This window comes from Hyperolius riggenbachi, chromosome 1 (genome assembly GCF_040937935.1).
Source record: "Hyperolius riggenbachi isolate aHypRig1 chromosome 1, aHypRig1.pri, whole genome shotgun sequence".
NCBI classification, from domain to species: Eukaryota; Metazoa; Chordata; class Amphibia; order Anura; family Hyperoliidae; genus Hyperolius; species Hyperolius riggenbachi.
The window spans coordinates 302,236,793-302,251,801 of record NC_090646.1 but is presented as its reverse complement, the minus strand read 5'-3'; the positions used below and the strand labels follow the sequence as shown (position 1 = coordinate 302,251,801).

At 43.3% G+C, this 15,009-nt stretch overlaps 1 protein-coding gene across 4 annotated transcripts in view; it reads left to right on the top strand.

Annotated features, from left to right (window-relative positions):
- TJP3 (tight junction protein 3) overlaps positions 1-15,009 on the top strand; it is a 628,414-nt gene that overhangs the window by 178,996 nt on the left and 434,409 nt on the right. For all 4 annotated transcript variants that reach the window (XM_068233793.1, XM_068233794.1, XM_068233796.1 and 1 more), the window contains one exon: positions 532-656. In XM_068233793.1, the coding sequence (XP_068089894.1) occupies positions 532-656 (125 nt within the window). The remainder of the gene's footprint in view (positions 1-531; positions 657-15,009) is intronic.

Genomic DNA, 15,009 nt, shown 5'->3' with positions numbered 1-15,009 from the left:
GCAAAGGTTGTGAATATGTACGTACATGCGATTTCTTAGTTTTGTTTTTAATACATTTGACAAAACGTTAAGTAATTTTTTTTTTCACGTTGTGATTATTGGGTGGTGTGTGTAGAATTCTGAAGGGAAAAAATAATTTAACCATTTTAGAATAAGGCTGTATGATAAAAAAAAGTGGAAAAAGCGATGCACTGTGAATACTTTCTGGATGCGGTGCATTTAGGATTTATGTGATGGAGTGATCAATCCTTGATGCTGTGGTATGTATTTTTTTTTTTTTTTTAAGTTGATTGTTGCTCATCAGCTCTTTGTAATTTTAGATGTCCTTTTTGCCAACTCTAATACAATTTGGAAATGTCCAGGTTGTCCAATATATTTTTTTATCTGCTTACCCTAGGTGAAAAAAAAACAAACTTGCCCCCATTGCTCAGTTTCCCTCTGATGTATGAGACGTATAGTTTATTCCTAAATTCCCTTATTCCTAAATCTAATTTCATGTTTTTGCTCCCCTTGCAAATGGATATGTTTCAGGATCCTCGAAAAGGCTTTGGTATTGCTATAAGTGGGGGAAGAGACCGTCCAAGAAACAAGGAGGGGGAAAATTCAGTGATTATTTCTGATATTGTCCCTGGGGGACCTGCTGATGGAAGATTAAGGTAAGCACAATTTTTTTTTTAATTATGTTCTCTACAATATATATATATTTTTAAGGCCCCATTTCAATTTCCATTCATATGTTTATCAAGAGCAAACAAGTGTTTGATATTCCACATACCGCCAGGCATCCAGTATCATCTTCATCCCACACTGGTCTCTGGTTTATGCCTCAGTGGCATGGGTGCTGACCTTACGTCATCATGATGGATGGCTAGAACATTGACTCATAAGCCAGTGTTATGAAACTCTGGCTAGTGAGCCAGGGGCGTAACTAGAAATCACTGGGCCCCCCTGCGAATATTTGGATGGGGCCCCCCCCATAGGTGCCAAATAATCGTAATGGGGCAGTGTTTCACTGTAAATTAATTGTAAAGTGGGCAGCATTTTACCAGACAATCGTAATGTGGGCCAGAAAATCGTAATGTGGGCAGAGTTCACCAGAAAATCGTAATGTGGGCACCAGTCACCAGAAAATTGTAACATGGACAGCGTTCACCAGACAATCGTAACTTGGGCAGTGTTCACCAGAAAATCGTAATGTGGGCCAGAAAATCGTAATGTGGGCAACGTTCACCAGAAAATCGTAACGTGGACAGCATTCACCAGACAATCGTAACGTGGGCAGTGTTCACCAGAAAATCGTAATGTGGGCCAGAAAATCGCAATGTGGGCAGCAGTCACCAGAAAATCGCCATGTGGGCAGCAGTCACCAGAAAATTGCAATGTGGGCATCAGTCACCAGAAAATCCTAATGTGGGCAGCAGTCACCAGAATATCGTAATGTGGGCAGCAGTCACCAGAAAATCCTAATGTGGGCAGCAGTCAGTCACCAGAATGTCGTAATGTGGGCAGCAGACACCAGAAAATCCTAATGTGGGCAGCAGTCACCAGAAAATCGCAATGTGGGCAGCAGTCACCAGAAAATCGTAATGTGGGCAGCAGACACCAGAAAATCGCAATGTGGGCAGCAGTCACCAGAAAATCGCAATGTGGGCAGCAGTCACCAGAAAATCCTAATGTGGGCAGCATACACCAGAAAATCGTAATGTGGGCAGCAGACACCAGAAAATCGTAATGTGGGCAGCAGACACCAGAAAATCGCAATGTGGGCAGCAGACACCAGAAAATCGCAATGTGGGCAGCAGACACCTGAAAATCGCAATGTGGGCAGCAGACACCTGAAAATCGCAATGTGGGCAGCAGACACCTGAAAATCGTAATGTGGGCAGCAGACACCTGAAAATCGTAATGAGGGCAGCAGACACCTGAAAATCGTAATGAGGGCAGCAGACACCTGAAAATCGTAATGTGGGCAGCAGACACCTGAAAATCGTAATGTGGGCAGCAGACACCTAAAAATCGTAATGAGGGCAGCAGACACCTGAAAATCGTAATGAGGGCAGCAGACACCTGAAAATCGTAATGAGGGCAGCAGACACCTGAAAATCGTAATGTGGGCAGCAGACACCTGAAAATCGTAATGTGGGCAGCAGACACCAGAAAATCGTAATGAGGGCAGCAGACACCAGAAAATCGTAATGTGGGCAGCAGACACCTGAAAATCGTAATGTGGGCAGCAGACACCTGAAAATCGTAATGTGGGCAGCATACACCAGAAAATCGCAATGAGGGCAGCAGACACCAGAAAATCGTAATGTGGGCAGCAGACACCAGAAAATCGTAATATGCCCCCCCCCCCCCCCCCCCCTGGGGCCCGCTCGGAGTTTTGTGGGTGCTGGAGGGGTGGCAGCATGAGGGGAAAGCCTTGCCCACAGTCGGCGGGGAGAGGGGTAGTTCCCCCCTCTCCCTCACCTCGGGGCTCTCCCCTCTGTGCTCCCCTCCAGCTCGTAAGTGTCTGTGGGGCTGTGGTGGGCAGCGAGCGGCGGGCAGATACATACCTGCTTCCGTGCGTTCCATTGGAGACTTCTCCCTCTAGCGGCTGACGTCACTTCCGGAAGTGACGTCAGCCGCTAGAGGGAGAAGTCTCCGATGGAACGCACGGAAGCAGGTATGTATCTGCCCGCCGCTCGCTGCCCACCACAGCCCCACAGACACTTACGAGCTGGAGGGGAGCACAGAGGGGAGAGCCCCGAGGTGAGGGAGAGGGGGGAACTACCCCTCTCCCCGCCGACTGTGGGCAAGGCTTTCCCCTCATGCTGCCACCCCTCCAGCACCCACAAAACGGCCCCAAGCGGGCCCCAGGGGGGGGGCCGGGCCCCCCCGCGGGCGCAGGGGCTGCAGGGCCTATTCCTACGCCCCTGTAGTGAGCATTATGTGCGGTTTCCTTTAAAGCATGTCTAAAGCTTCAATAAAAATAAAAAACTGATAGAGCTTTCCCGTTCTCCTCTCCTTGTCCTCGCTGCTCCGCAGGCTCCTCCGTATGAATCTCCCACCATAGGAGACTTCAGCAGTGTTTGAAAGCAGTCGAGTTCCCAAGAACAGGCGGCTCTAAATGCATGAGGGCGCTCACGTGTGCAGTACAGAGCGGCGAGTCTTTGGAAGCCTGAGTTTTTCCGAAGACTGCTAAAGCCAGCCCAACGTGGAAGAGAGCAATCTACGACTAGACTGCTAACGGGGGAGTCTGCGGGGGAACACAGAATAGGAAGGCTCTATTGGACCCAGAGCCTTCCTTCTCCTTAGGTGATGTGACGTATGCGCAGTCATCCACCAATTCCTGTTCCCTTTGCTTCAGTTTACCATAAAGCCTCGGACTTGGAGGGAATCCTGAAGGCAGTCAGCACTGCAGGCAAAGTAACCTTTTTGGATTGGTTGGTGAGTCCACACATAGTCCAATTTCGATTGTATATACAATCTGGGCTCTCATATAGAGGCCAGGTCGCTGCCACCAATCCGCAATAAAGCGTGCGAATGAGCGAAGTCTAACTCTAGCTAAATCCTGTAGGAAAAAGGGTTAATTTGACAACCTTTCTAGAGATAGCAAAACTAATGATATTAATATCAAAATAGTTATGGTAACATCTCTACGGAGATATGAAATCTTTTACGGAGATTTTCAGAACAGCACTTAGACAAATGATTTTTAATCATTTATTTAAAGAAATAATGCAGAACTACATATAGCAAATGAAACAAATTGATACAGAAATAATGATTAAATGTAAAAATAGCTATTGATGATCTGAGCAGTTTGTCAAGTTACCGTATACCCTTTTGCGGTAATAAGTCAAACAGAAGATATGAAGTCCAATTCTGGAAAGTTCTGTGGAATGGATATAAGTCCTTTGATAACATAGCCAATCCGTGATGGTATGGATGGCTGGACAAAAGACTCTTTTGTGTCCAGCAGTGTTATTTTAACTTTCTCTGCCAGAGGGCGGAGTTGTAAAAAGAGATGGTGGGGTATGCCTTCTCCCGCCCTTTGTCATGACAAGCAGAAAGAACATGCAATAACTGGAATGGTCATAATTTGGCGCCAGCCAACCATAGCCCGCAGCGAGTGACACGAACACGCCTCTGGCGTTCTCTGTGTCACACAGATACCAAACATGGGTGTCTTGGGGTATTCCAAGGCGGAGCACACTGTTGCTTGCTTTCAGAAGGTGGTAGGAACATGCTGAGTGGTCCCACCACACACAAATCATTGTTAATAATTGTCTACTAATTTTGAAATGGCTGGCATCTATGGAACATTGATTAATTTAGTAAATTGTCTGTATGACTTATTCTTTCATATCAAGGTGAATTAGGTCATTCTCTCTAACTCTCATCAGGCTAGAGCAGGAATGTGGACCTAATGATTTTATGAGTAGTCTGTTCTGGCCTACCTAGTATCATCTTTGAAGTAGGAACCAGTGACCCTGCCATCATGGTTTATGTTCCCCACTGCTAGGGCAGAATAAACACCACACCATTTCCTCTGTGTGGCTGGCTTGGACATGCAGAATATTTTCTTGTCCATATATATTTTTATCAAACCCTTTGTAGAGATCTGTGAGCTATGTGAATGCTCTGGTTTAGGGTTTTATTGGGGATCTCAGGAAGTATAAACAAACACTCACATCCCCCAGAGCATGGCTGTGGGATAAGAGCACTGATTTTCTAAAAGCAGGCTAAGGAATTTAAAGGAGTACTCCAGATCATATTTTGTGCGCATTTCATGCGCTTGCCGCAATGGCGTTCGCGAAATCGTGACAGGTGAGTATCTGTTTTTTATTTCACTTCAGACTCCCTTTAAAGAGAATCTGAAGCGAGAATAGATCTCGCTTCAGACCTCATATATAGCAGGCTATAGCAGGCTAAAACGCCGCTATCCCGCGGCTTAACGGGGGTCCCTGTCCCCCAAAATCCCCTCCGTAATGCGGGGGAGTGCTTCCGCATTGGACAGGGCTAACCGTTGCAGCCCTGCCCCACGCGCGTCTGTCAGCGTGTATCTCCGCCTCTCCCCCGCCCCTCTCAGTCTTCCTTCACTGAGAGGGGCGGGGGAGAGGCGGCGATGCGCGTCTGATAGACGCGCTGGGAGGCAGGGCTGCAGCCGTTAGCCCTTGCCTCCAGGAAGCAAAAAGTGCGACCAAGTCTGCGACCAAGGTTTGCGGGGGGTGGGTTGGGGGGTCAGGGACCCTCGTGCAGCCGCGGGATAGCGGCGTTTTAGCAGGGGCGCACATGCCCCTGCTATATATGAGAGCTGAAGCGAGATTTAGTCTCGCTTCAGTGTCTCTTTAAGTCCAGTGTGGTAGTCGCACTGTTCCTGGCTCCCAGCTACCTGGTTCTGTCCTGTCTGCCAGTCTGTTCTACAACCTTTCTCTGTCTTGCTAGTCTGTCAGTCATGTAACCTTGTTCTACCTGCTGAACAGTCCTGCCAGACTCCCTGTCCATCCAGACCCTAGCCTTGCTTCAGTCACCTTGGCCTGTTAGTCTTGTTTCTCTGTCTGATCTGTCAGTTGTGCCTGTACCCATTATCATTCTCCCTCTCTACATTGCACGGGTTGCTGTGTTATTTTATTATGCAGGGGGGTAACCCAAGGAGTAACCCATGCAGCAAAGTAGACCAGTAGGGTTGGAGACCCATCTGGCTTGTCACTTGTGGAGGGCAAGAGAAGCAGTAGCAATATTCCTAGCTAGGGAATTGCCTTCAGTTTGCCTGCGCCTTCAGCTACAGTTTCTCCAGCTCCCCTTGTGTCTGGTCTTACACTAAAGCCCATGGTGCCAATTTCCGATCCCTCTTGATAATTGCAGTATGCAACCATGATCTCAATGTTTAAGAGTGTCTGTCTCTCTTACTTTTCAATTGTATCTAAAATGCTTCCTGATAAATGATTGAAGGTTTGCTTGATCAGCTCACTCTTAAAGGGAGATTGTCACCATAAAAATCAAGTTTCAACAGCAACTGGTATGAGTGTATTAAGTGATAAAGGTGCTAATCCTGCATTCAAAACTTTCAAAACTTTTTCTGCTGTTATGGTTTGGAGTCATCACATACCGTAGGAGCACTGGACCTTTAATTGCCATTGCCATCAGCTACAAAACAGTTGCATGCTGTGGGGTCTTTTTATCTATAATATATTCCTCCTCTTCCCTTTATTTCCCCCTCCTTCTAATGATATAAGACAGTGCACTTCCTAGTATAGACCTCAGTGGGAGTGTCTGAAGACTCTGGAAGGAGGGCGGGTAACAAATACACAATTAGCAAGAGGAGAAAAAAAAAGAGTGAAGGATGAAATGATGTTGGGATTAGCTTCATTCAAAGGTAAACAAGATGGAAACTGTCTAGAATAGGATTCTCTGCTTCTCCTTTATAAAATTCACAGGAATCATTATGTGGACAGTGCAATACATATGTTATGTAAGTAGAACTAGTATTTATCTACTTATATACAGGGAGTGCAGAATTATTAGGCAAGTGGTATTTTTGAGGAATAATTTTATTATTGAACAACCACCATGTTCTCAATTAACCCAAAAAACTCAATATCAAAGCTGAATATTTTTGAAAGTAGTGTTTAGTTTTTTAGTTTTAGCTATTTTAGGGGGATATCTGTGTGTGCAGGTGACTATTACTGTGCATAATTATTAGGCAACAAAAACAAATATATACCCATTTCAATTATTTATTTTTACCAGTGAAACCAATATAACATCTCAACATTCACAAATATACATTTCTGACATTCAAAAACAAAAACAAATCAGTGACCAATATAGCCACCTTTCTTTGCAAGGACACTCAAAAGCCTGCCATCCATGGATTCTGTCAGTGTTTTGATCTGTTCACCATCAACATTGAGTGCAGCATCAACCATAGCCTCCCAGACACTGTTCAGAGAGGTGCACTGTTTTCCCTCCTTGTAAATCTCACATTTTACGATGGACCACAGGTTCTCAATGGGGTTCAGATCAGGTGAACAAGGAGGCCATGTCATTAGTTTTTCTTCTTTTATACCCTTTCTTGCCAGCCACGCTGTGGAGTACTTGGACTCGTGTGATGGAGCATTGTCCTGCATGAAAATCATGTTTTTCTTGAAGGACTTTTTCCTGTACCACTGCTTGAAGAAGGTGTCTTCCAGAAACTGGCAGTAGGACTGGGAGTTGAGCTTGACTCCATTCTCAAGCTCATCTTTGATGATACCAGCCCAAACCAGTACTCCACCTCCACCTTGCTGGCATTTGAGTCGGACTGGAGCTCTCTGCCCTTTACCAATCCAGCCACGGGCCCATCCATCAGGCCCATCAAGACTCACTCTCATTTCATCAGTCCATAAAACCTTAAAAAAATCAGTCTTGAGATATTTCTTGGCCCGGTCTTGACGTTTCAGCTTGTGTGTCTTGTTCAGTGGTGGTCGTCTTTCAGCCTTTCTTAGCTTGGCTATGCCTCTGAGTATTGCACACCTTGTGCTTTTGGGCACTCCAGTGATGTTGCAGCTCTGAAATATGGCCAAACTGGTGGCAAGTGGCATCTTGGCAGCTGCATGCTTGACTTTTCTCAGTTCATCGGCAGTTATTTTGCGCCTTGGTTTTTCCACATGCTTCTTGCGACCCCGTTGACTATTTAGAAGGAAACGCTTGATTGTTCGATGATCACGCTTCAGAAGCTTTGCAATTTTAAGAGTGCTGCATCCCTTTGCAAGATATCTCACTATTTTTGACTTTTCTGAGCCTGTCAAGTCCTTCTTTTGACCCATTTTGCCAAAGGAAAGGAAGTTGCCTAATAATTATGCACACCTGATATAGGGTGTTGTCATTAGACCACACCCCTTCTCATTACAGAGATGCACATCAGCTAATATGCTTAATTGGTAGTAGGCTTTCGAGCCTATACAGCTTGGAGTAAGACAACATGCATAAAGAGGATGATGTGGTCAAAATACTCATTTGCCTAATAATTCTGCACTCCCTGTATGTGTTATTTCTAGGTTAGCATGGGTGTCACTTGTTTAAAAGCAGAGCCACAAGACTGGGCTTTGACTGTGAGATCAACACCATGAGGCAGTTTATAGTGTGTGTGCTTTTTTTTAATCTGCTGTAACAAAGCTGAAGTGCTGACCACAGGGCTTGATTTGCCATAAGGCACGTTCCTAGTGCCTACAGGCACCTGGTGATGAAAAGGTTGCTCATTCCCCTCCTCCCTTCTCCTAGTGTCTCCTACACTATACAGAGTCCCAAGCAGAGTGTAAATGAGGTTACTCATCCAGCTCTCTGCATTCCACTGACCAGATCAGTCAGAGACACCACTTGCTACTTAATACTGGGGGTACCCCTGGCTTCCTAATGCTAAGGGACACTTGTAGTCAGTCATAAGTGTCCGCTGAAAATTTTCCAGGTAGGGGCAAAAAGGGCCCCTACCTGGGGTCACCGCCTCCCGTCCGTCTCCGCTGCCTATCCTGTAACCGGCAGCATGCCAGCATCAGACCTCCGATCAGCTGGCGACCAGTGAGAAGCGGGCACATGGTACCCCTTGTGGATACCACGATGTATATGCGGAAGTGACATGACATCACTTTCACATATCAGTGTGGTGTCCGCGAGCTACTTGCGCTCGCTTCTCACTGGTCCCTGGCTGATCGGAGGTCTGACGCTGGCTTCTGGCCCGCTGCCTGGTACATGATAGGCAGTGGGGACGGCCAGGTGGGGGGACTGCCCCATTTTGTCCCTATGTGTGGACTCCCATGCCTGTAGCTATGGCAGGCAATGAAAGTGAGGGAGAAGTAACAGCTGGGCTAGCCAGCATACTTGTGGTGGGGTTCAGTGGGGGTTTGTAGGTTCATGGAGGGCGAAGTCTCGGGTGCCAGGATATCTGTGTCTGTAGGCTCCAGTGATGTAAATCAGGGCTTGGCAGACCACCAGTGGAACAAGCCTACATTAAAACTTAAGTTAAAGTATTTTCTGAAGAGATCTGGTCCCATCGGCTATTCAATCTGACTGTTTACAAAAAAAAAAAAAATAGAAGGGTGGTGTGGAGGCACCCAAAATATATTGGTTAAAGGAAATCGCGTAAATGAGAAGTAATCTCTTACCTCTCCAGAAAATAAAGACAGCAGTTCAACTGGAAAAATATTTATAAAAAAAATTGAAAACGCATTTCATATATATATATATATATATATATATATATATATATATATATATATATATATATATATATATATATATATATATATATATAAAATTATTATTATAATGTTTACGTATGTATGTGTGTGTATAAATATGTGTATGTGCATAAATGTGTGTGTATGTGTCTCTCTCTCTCTATCTATCTATCTATCTATATATATATATATATATATATATATATATTATTTTCATGACCATGAACATTGTGGATTCACACTGAAGGCATCCAAACTATGAATTAACACGTGTGGAAGTATAGTACATAACCAAAAAGTGTGAAGAAACTGAAAATGTCATATTCTAGGTTCTTCAAAGTAGTCACCTTTTGCTTTGATTACTGCTTTGCACGCTCTTGGCATTCTCCTGATCAGCTTCAAGAGGTAGTCACCTGAAATGGTCTTCCAACAGTCTTGAAGGAGTTCCCAGAGATGCTTAGCACTTGTTGGCCCTTTTGCCTTCACTCTGCGGTCCAGCTCACCCCAAACCATCTCAATTTGGTTCAGGTATAGTGACTGTGGAGGCCAGGTCATCTGGCGCAGCACCCCATCACTCTCCTTCCTGGTCAAATAGCCCTTACACAGCCTGGAGGTGTGTTTGGGGTCATTGTCCTGTTGAAAAATAAATGATGGTCCAACTAAATGCAAATCGGATGGAATAGCATGCCGCTGCAAGATGCTGTGGTAGCCATGCTGGTTCAGTATGCCTTCAATTTTGAATAAATCCCCAACAATGTCACCAGCAAAGCACCATCACACCTCCTCCTCCATGCTTCACAGTAGAAACCAGGCATGTAGAGACCATTCGTTCACCTTCTCTGCGTCGCACAAAGACCAACCAAAAATCTCAAATTTGGACTCATCAGACCAAAGCACAGATTTCCACTGGTCTTAAAGAGACACTGAAGCGAAAAAATATATATGATATAATGAATTGGTTGTGTACTATGAATAATTACTAGAAGTTTAGCAGCAAAGAAAATATTCTCATATTTTTATTTTCAGATATATAGTGTTTTTTTCTAACATTGCATCATTCTCTAATATGTGCAGATTACACAACACTCAGCATTCAAAATGATTCTTTCAGAGCAGTCTGTGAACTAATGACCTCTCCTCTGGCAGAGAAAAAGTAAATACTTCAATAACACTTGAGATAATAAAAGTCAAATAACAGCCCTCTCCACGACTTTGAAAGTCGCAGAGCTTAATTGCTTTTTTGCATAGAGATAACAACTGGAGTTTCTTAACTCTTCCTGTACTGGAAACAATTAGACTGATGTATCTGATCTTAATGTTTTATTTCTTAGCTGTACTACACATACAAATCATAATTTTTTTTTTCACTTCAGTGTCTCTTTAAGTCCATCTGCCCCCGCATACTGCAGGACAATCTCACAGAGCTGAATGTCCATCCCACACTTCGCGGGTGGATCACAGACTTCCTGACTAACAACTCAAGTCGTTAAACTTGGGGAGGTCACCTCTCAACCAAGGACAATGAACACGGGGGCCCCACAAGGCTGCGTCCTGTCGCCAATCCTGTTTTCCCTCTACACGAACAACTGCAGATCCAAGGAGAACTCTGTCAAGGTCATAAAATTTGCAGATGACACCACCATTGTTGGTCTAGTAACAAACAATGATGAGCAGGCCTACCGCCAGGAGGTCGACAGAGTTTCCCAGTGGTGTAGGGAGAACAGGCTGGTCCTCAACTCATCCAAAACCGTAGAGCTGATTGTGGATTTCAGGAAGCATGCCCCCTCCCCCCCACCAATCTTTATCAACGGCACCGAGGTCGAAAGAGCAACCAGCGTTCGCCTTCTGGGCACCACCATCTCCAAAGACCTGAGCTGGAAGGCAAACACAGCCTTGACCCAGAAGAAAGCCCAGCAGAGGCTTTTCTTCCTCCGCCAATTAAAGAAGTTCGGCATGGCTCAAGAGTTACTGACATGTTTTTACACCGCCACCATCGAGTCTGTCCTCTGCTCCTCCATCCTAGTCTGGTACGCTGGCTCCTCCACCAGAGACAGATACAAACTTCAGAGGGTCATTAGATCAGCAGAGAGAATCATCGGCAGATCTCTCCCTTCACTTGTCCACCTCCACAACTCCAGGCTACGCACAAGAGCACTGAGGATTGCCGGCGACCCCTCCCACCCGGGCCAGCGGTTCTTCTGCAGACTTCCGTTAGGCCGTAGGTTTTGGTCCATCGCCACCAAAACCTCAAGGCACAAGAACTCTTTCTTTCTGGTCTCTAATTTGAGCTGCTGTTAACCTGGGATTTCTGAGGCTGGTGACTCGGATGAACTTCTCCTCCGCAGCAGAGGTGACTTTTGGTCTTCCTTTCCTGAGGCGGTCCACATGTGAGCCAGTTTCTTTGTAGCGTTTAATGGTTTTTGAGACTGCACTTGGGGACACTTTCAAAGTTTTCCCAATTTTTCTGACTGACTGACTGACCTTTATTTCTTAAAGTAATGCTGGCCACTCGTTTTTCTTTACTTAGCTGCCTTTTTCTTGCCCTAATACAAATTCTAACAGTCTATTCAGTAGGAGTATCATCTGTGTATCCACCTGACTTCACAACGCAACTGATGGTCCCAACCCCATTTATAAGGCAAGAAATCCCACCTATTAAACCTGACAGGGCACACCTGTGAAGTGAAAACCATTTCAGGTGACTACCTCTTGAAGCTCATCAAGCGAATGCCAAGAGTGTACAAAGCAGTAACCAAAGCAATAGGTGGCTACTTTGAAGAACCTAGAATGACATATTTTCAGTTATTTTTGGCTGTGTACTATACTTCCACATGTGTTAATTCATAGTTTGGATGCCTTCAGTGTGAATCTACAATGGTCATAGTCATGAAAATAAAGAAAACTCTTTAAATGAGGTGGTGTGTTCAACCTTTTGGTCGGTAGGGTGTGTGTGTATGTACGTATCTGTGTGTGTGTGTGTGTATGTATGTATCTATCTATCTATCTATCTATCTATCTATCTATCTATCTATATATATATATATATATATATCTCTATCTATCTATATATATATATATATCTCTATCTATATATATATATCTATCTATCTATATATATATCTCTATCTATCTATATATATATATATATCTCTATCTATATATATATATCTATCTATCTATATATATATCTCTATATATATCTCTCTCTCTCTCTCTCTCTCTCTCTCTCTCTCTCTCTCTCTCTCTCTCTCTCTCTCTCTCTCTCTCTCTCTCTCTCTCTCTCTCTCTCTCTCTCTCTGTGTCTATATCTATATGTCTATATATATGTCTATATATATATATATATGTATATATATATCTATATATCTCTCTCTCTCTCTCTCTCTATGTCTATGTCTATCTCTATGTCTATATCTATCTCTATGTCTATATCTATCTCTATGTCTATATCTATCTCTATGTCTTTCTATATCTATCTCTATGTCTTTCTATATTTATCTCTATGTCTATGTCTATATCTATCTCTATGTCTATATCTATCTCTATGTCTTTTTATCTCTATGTCTATGTCTATATCTATCTCTATGTCTATATCTATCTCTATGTCTTTCTATATCTATCTCTATGTCTTTCTATATCTATCTCTATGTCTTTCTATATTTATCTCTATGTCTATGTCTATATCTATCTCTATGTCTATATCTATCTCTATGTCTTTTTATCTCTATGTCTATGTCTATATCTATCTCTATGTCTATATCTATCTCTATGTCTATGTCTATATCTATCTCTATGTCTATGTCTATGTCTATCTCTATCTCTATGTCTATGTCTATATCTATCTCTATGTCTATGTCTATATCTATCTCTGTCTATATCTATATCTGTCTATTTCTATATTTATATCTATATGTGTGTATATGTATATACAGTGGTGTGAAAAACTATTTGCCCCTTTCCTGATTTCTTATTCTTTTGCATGTTTGTCACACTTAAATGTTTCTGCTCATCAAAAACCGTTAACTATTAGTCAAAGATAACATAATTGAACACAAAATGCAGTTTTAAATTATGGTTTTTATTATTTAGTGAGAAAAAAAAAACTCCAAATCTACATGGTCCTGTGTGAAAAAGTGATTGCCCCCCTTGTTAAAAAATAACTTAACTGTGGTTTATCACACCTGAGTTCAATTTCTGTAGTCAGCCCCAGGCCTGATTACTGCCACACCTGTTTCAATCAAGAAATCACTTAAATAGGAGCTATCTGACACAGAGAAGTAGACCAAAAGCACCTCAAAAGCTAGACATCATGCCAAGAGCCAAAGAAATTCAGGAACAAATGAGAACAAAAGTACTGTAATTGAGATCTATCAGTCTGGTAAAGGTTATAAAGCCATTTCTAAAGCTTTGGGACTCCAGCGAACCGCAATGAGAGCCATTATCCACAAATGGCAAAAACATGGAACAGTGATGAACCTTCCCAGGAGTGGCCGGCCGACCAAAATTACCCCAAGAGCGAAGAGAAAACTCATCCGAGAGGCCACAAAAGACTCCAGGACAACATCTAAAGAACTGCAGGCCTCACTTGCCTCAATTAAGGTCAGTGTTCATGACTCCACCATTAGAAAGAGACTGGGCAGAAACGGCCTGCATGGCAGATATCCAAAGCACAAACCACTTTTAAGCAAAAACAACATTAAGGCTTGTCTCAATTTTGCTAAAAAAACATCTCAATTATTGCCAAGACTTTTGGGAAAATACCTTGTGGACCGACGAGACAAATGTTGAACTTTTTGGAAGGTGCGTGTCCTGTTACATCTGGCGTAGAAGTAACACAGCATTTCAGCAAAAGAACATCATACCAACAGTAAAATATGGTGGTGGTAGTGTGGTGGTCTGGGGTTGTTTTGCTGCTTCAGGACCTGGAAGGCTTGCTGTGATAGATGGAACCATGAAGTCTACTGTCTACCAAAAAATCCTGAAGGAGAATGTCCGGCCATCTGTTCGTCAACTCAAGCTGAAGCGATCTTGGGTGCTGCAGCAGGACAATGACCCAAAACACACCAGCAAATCCACCTCTGAATGGCTGAAGAAAAACAAAATGAAGACTTTGGAGAGGCCTAGTCAAAGCCCTGACCTGAATCCTGTTGAGATGTTGTGGCATGACCTTAAAAAGGTGGTTCATGCTAGAAAACCCTCAAATAAAGCTGAATTACAACAATTCTGCAAAGATGAGTGGGCCAAAATTCCTCCAGAGCGCTGTAAAAGACTCGTTGTAAGTTATCGCAAACGCTTGATTGCAGTTATTGCTGCTAAGGGTGGCCCAACCAGTTATTAGGTTCAGGGGGCAATTTCTTTTTCACACAGGGCCATGTAGGTTTTGAGATTTATTACTCACTAAATAATAAAAACCATCATTTAAAACTGCATTTTGTGTTCAATTATGTTATCTTTGACTAATAGTTAACGGTTTTTGATGAGCAGAAACATTTAAGTGTGACAAACATGCAAAAGAATAAGAAATCAGGAAGGGGGCAAATAGTTTTTCACACCACTGTATATATATATATGTGTATATGTATACAGTGGAGGAAATAATAATTTGACCCCTCACTGATTTTGTAAGTTTGTCCAATGACAAAGAAATGAAGTCTCAGAACAGTATCATTTCAATGGTAGGTTTATTTTAACAGTGGAGCCCCAGAGCGAGGTCGATTGATGGTCATTTTGTGCTCCTTTCATTTTCGAACAATCGCACCAACAGTTGTCACCTTCTCTCCCAGCTACTTGCTAATGGTTTTGTTGCCCA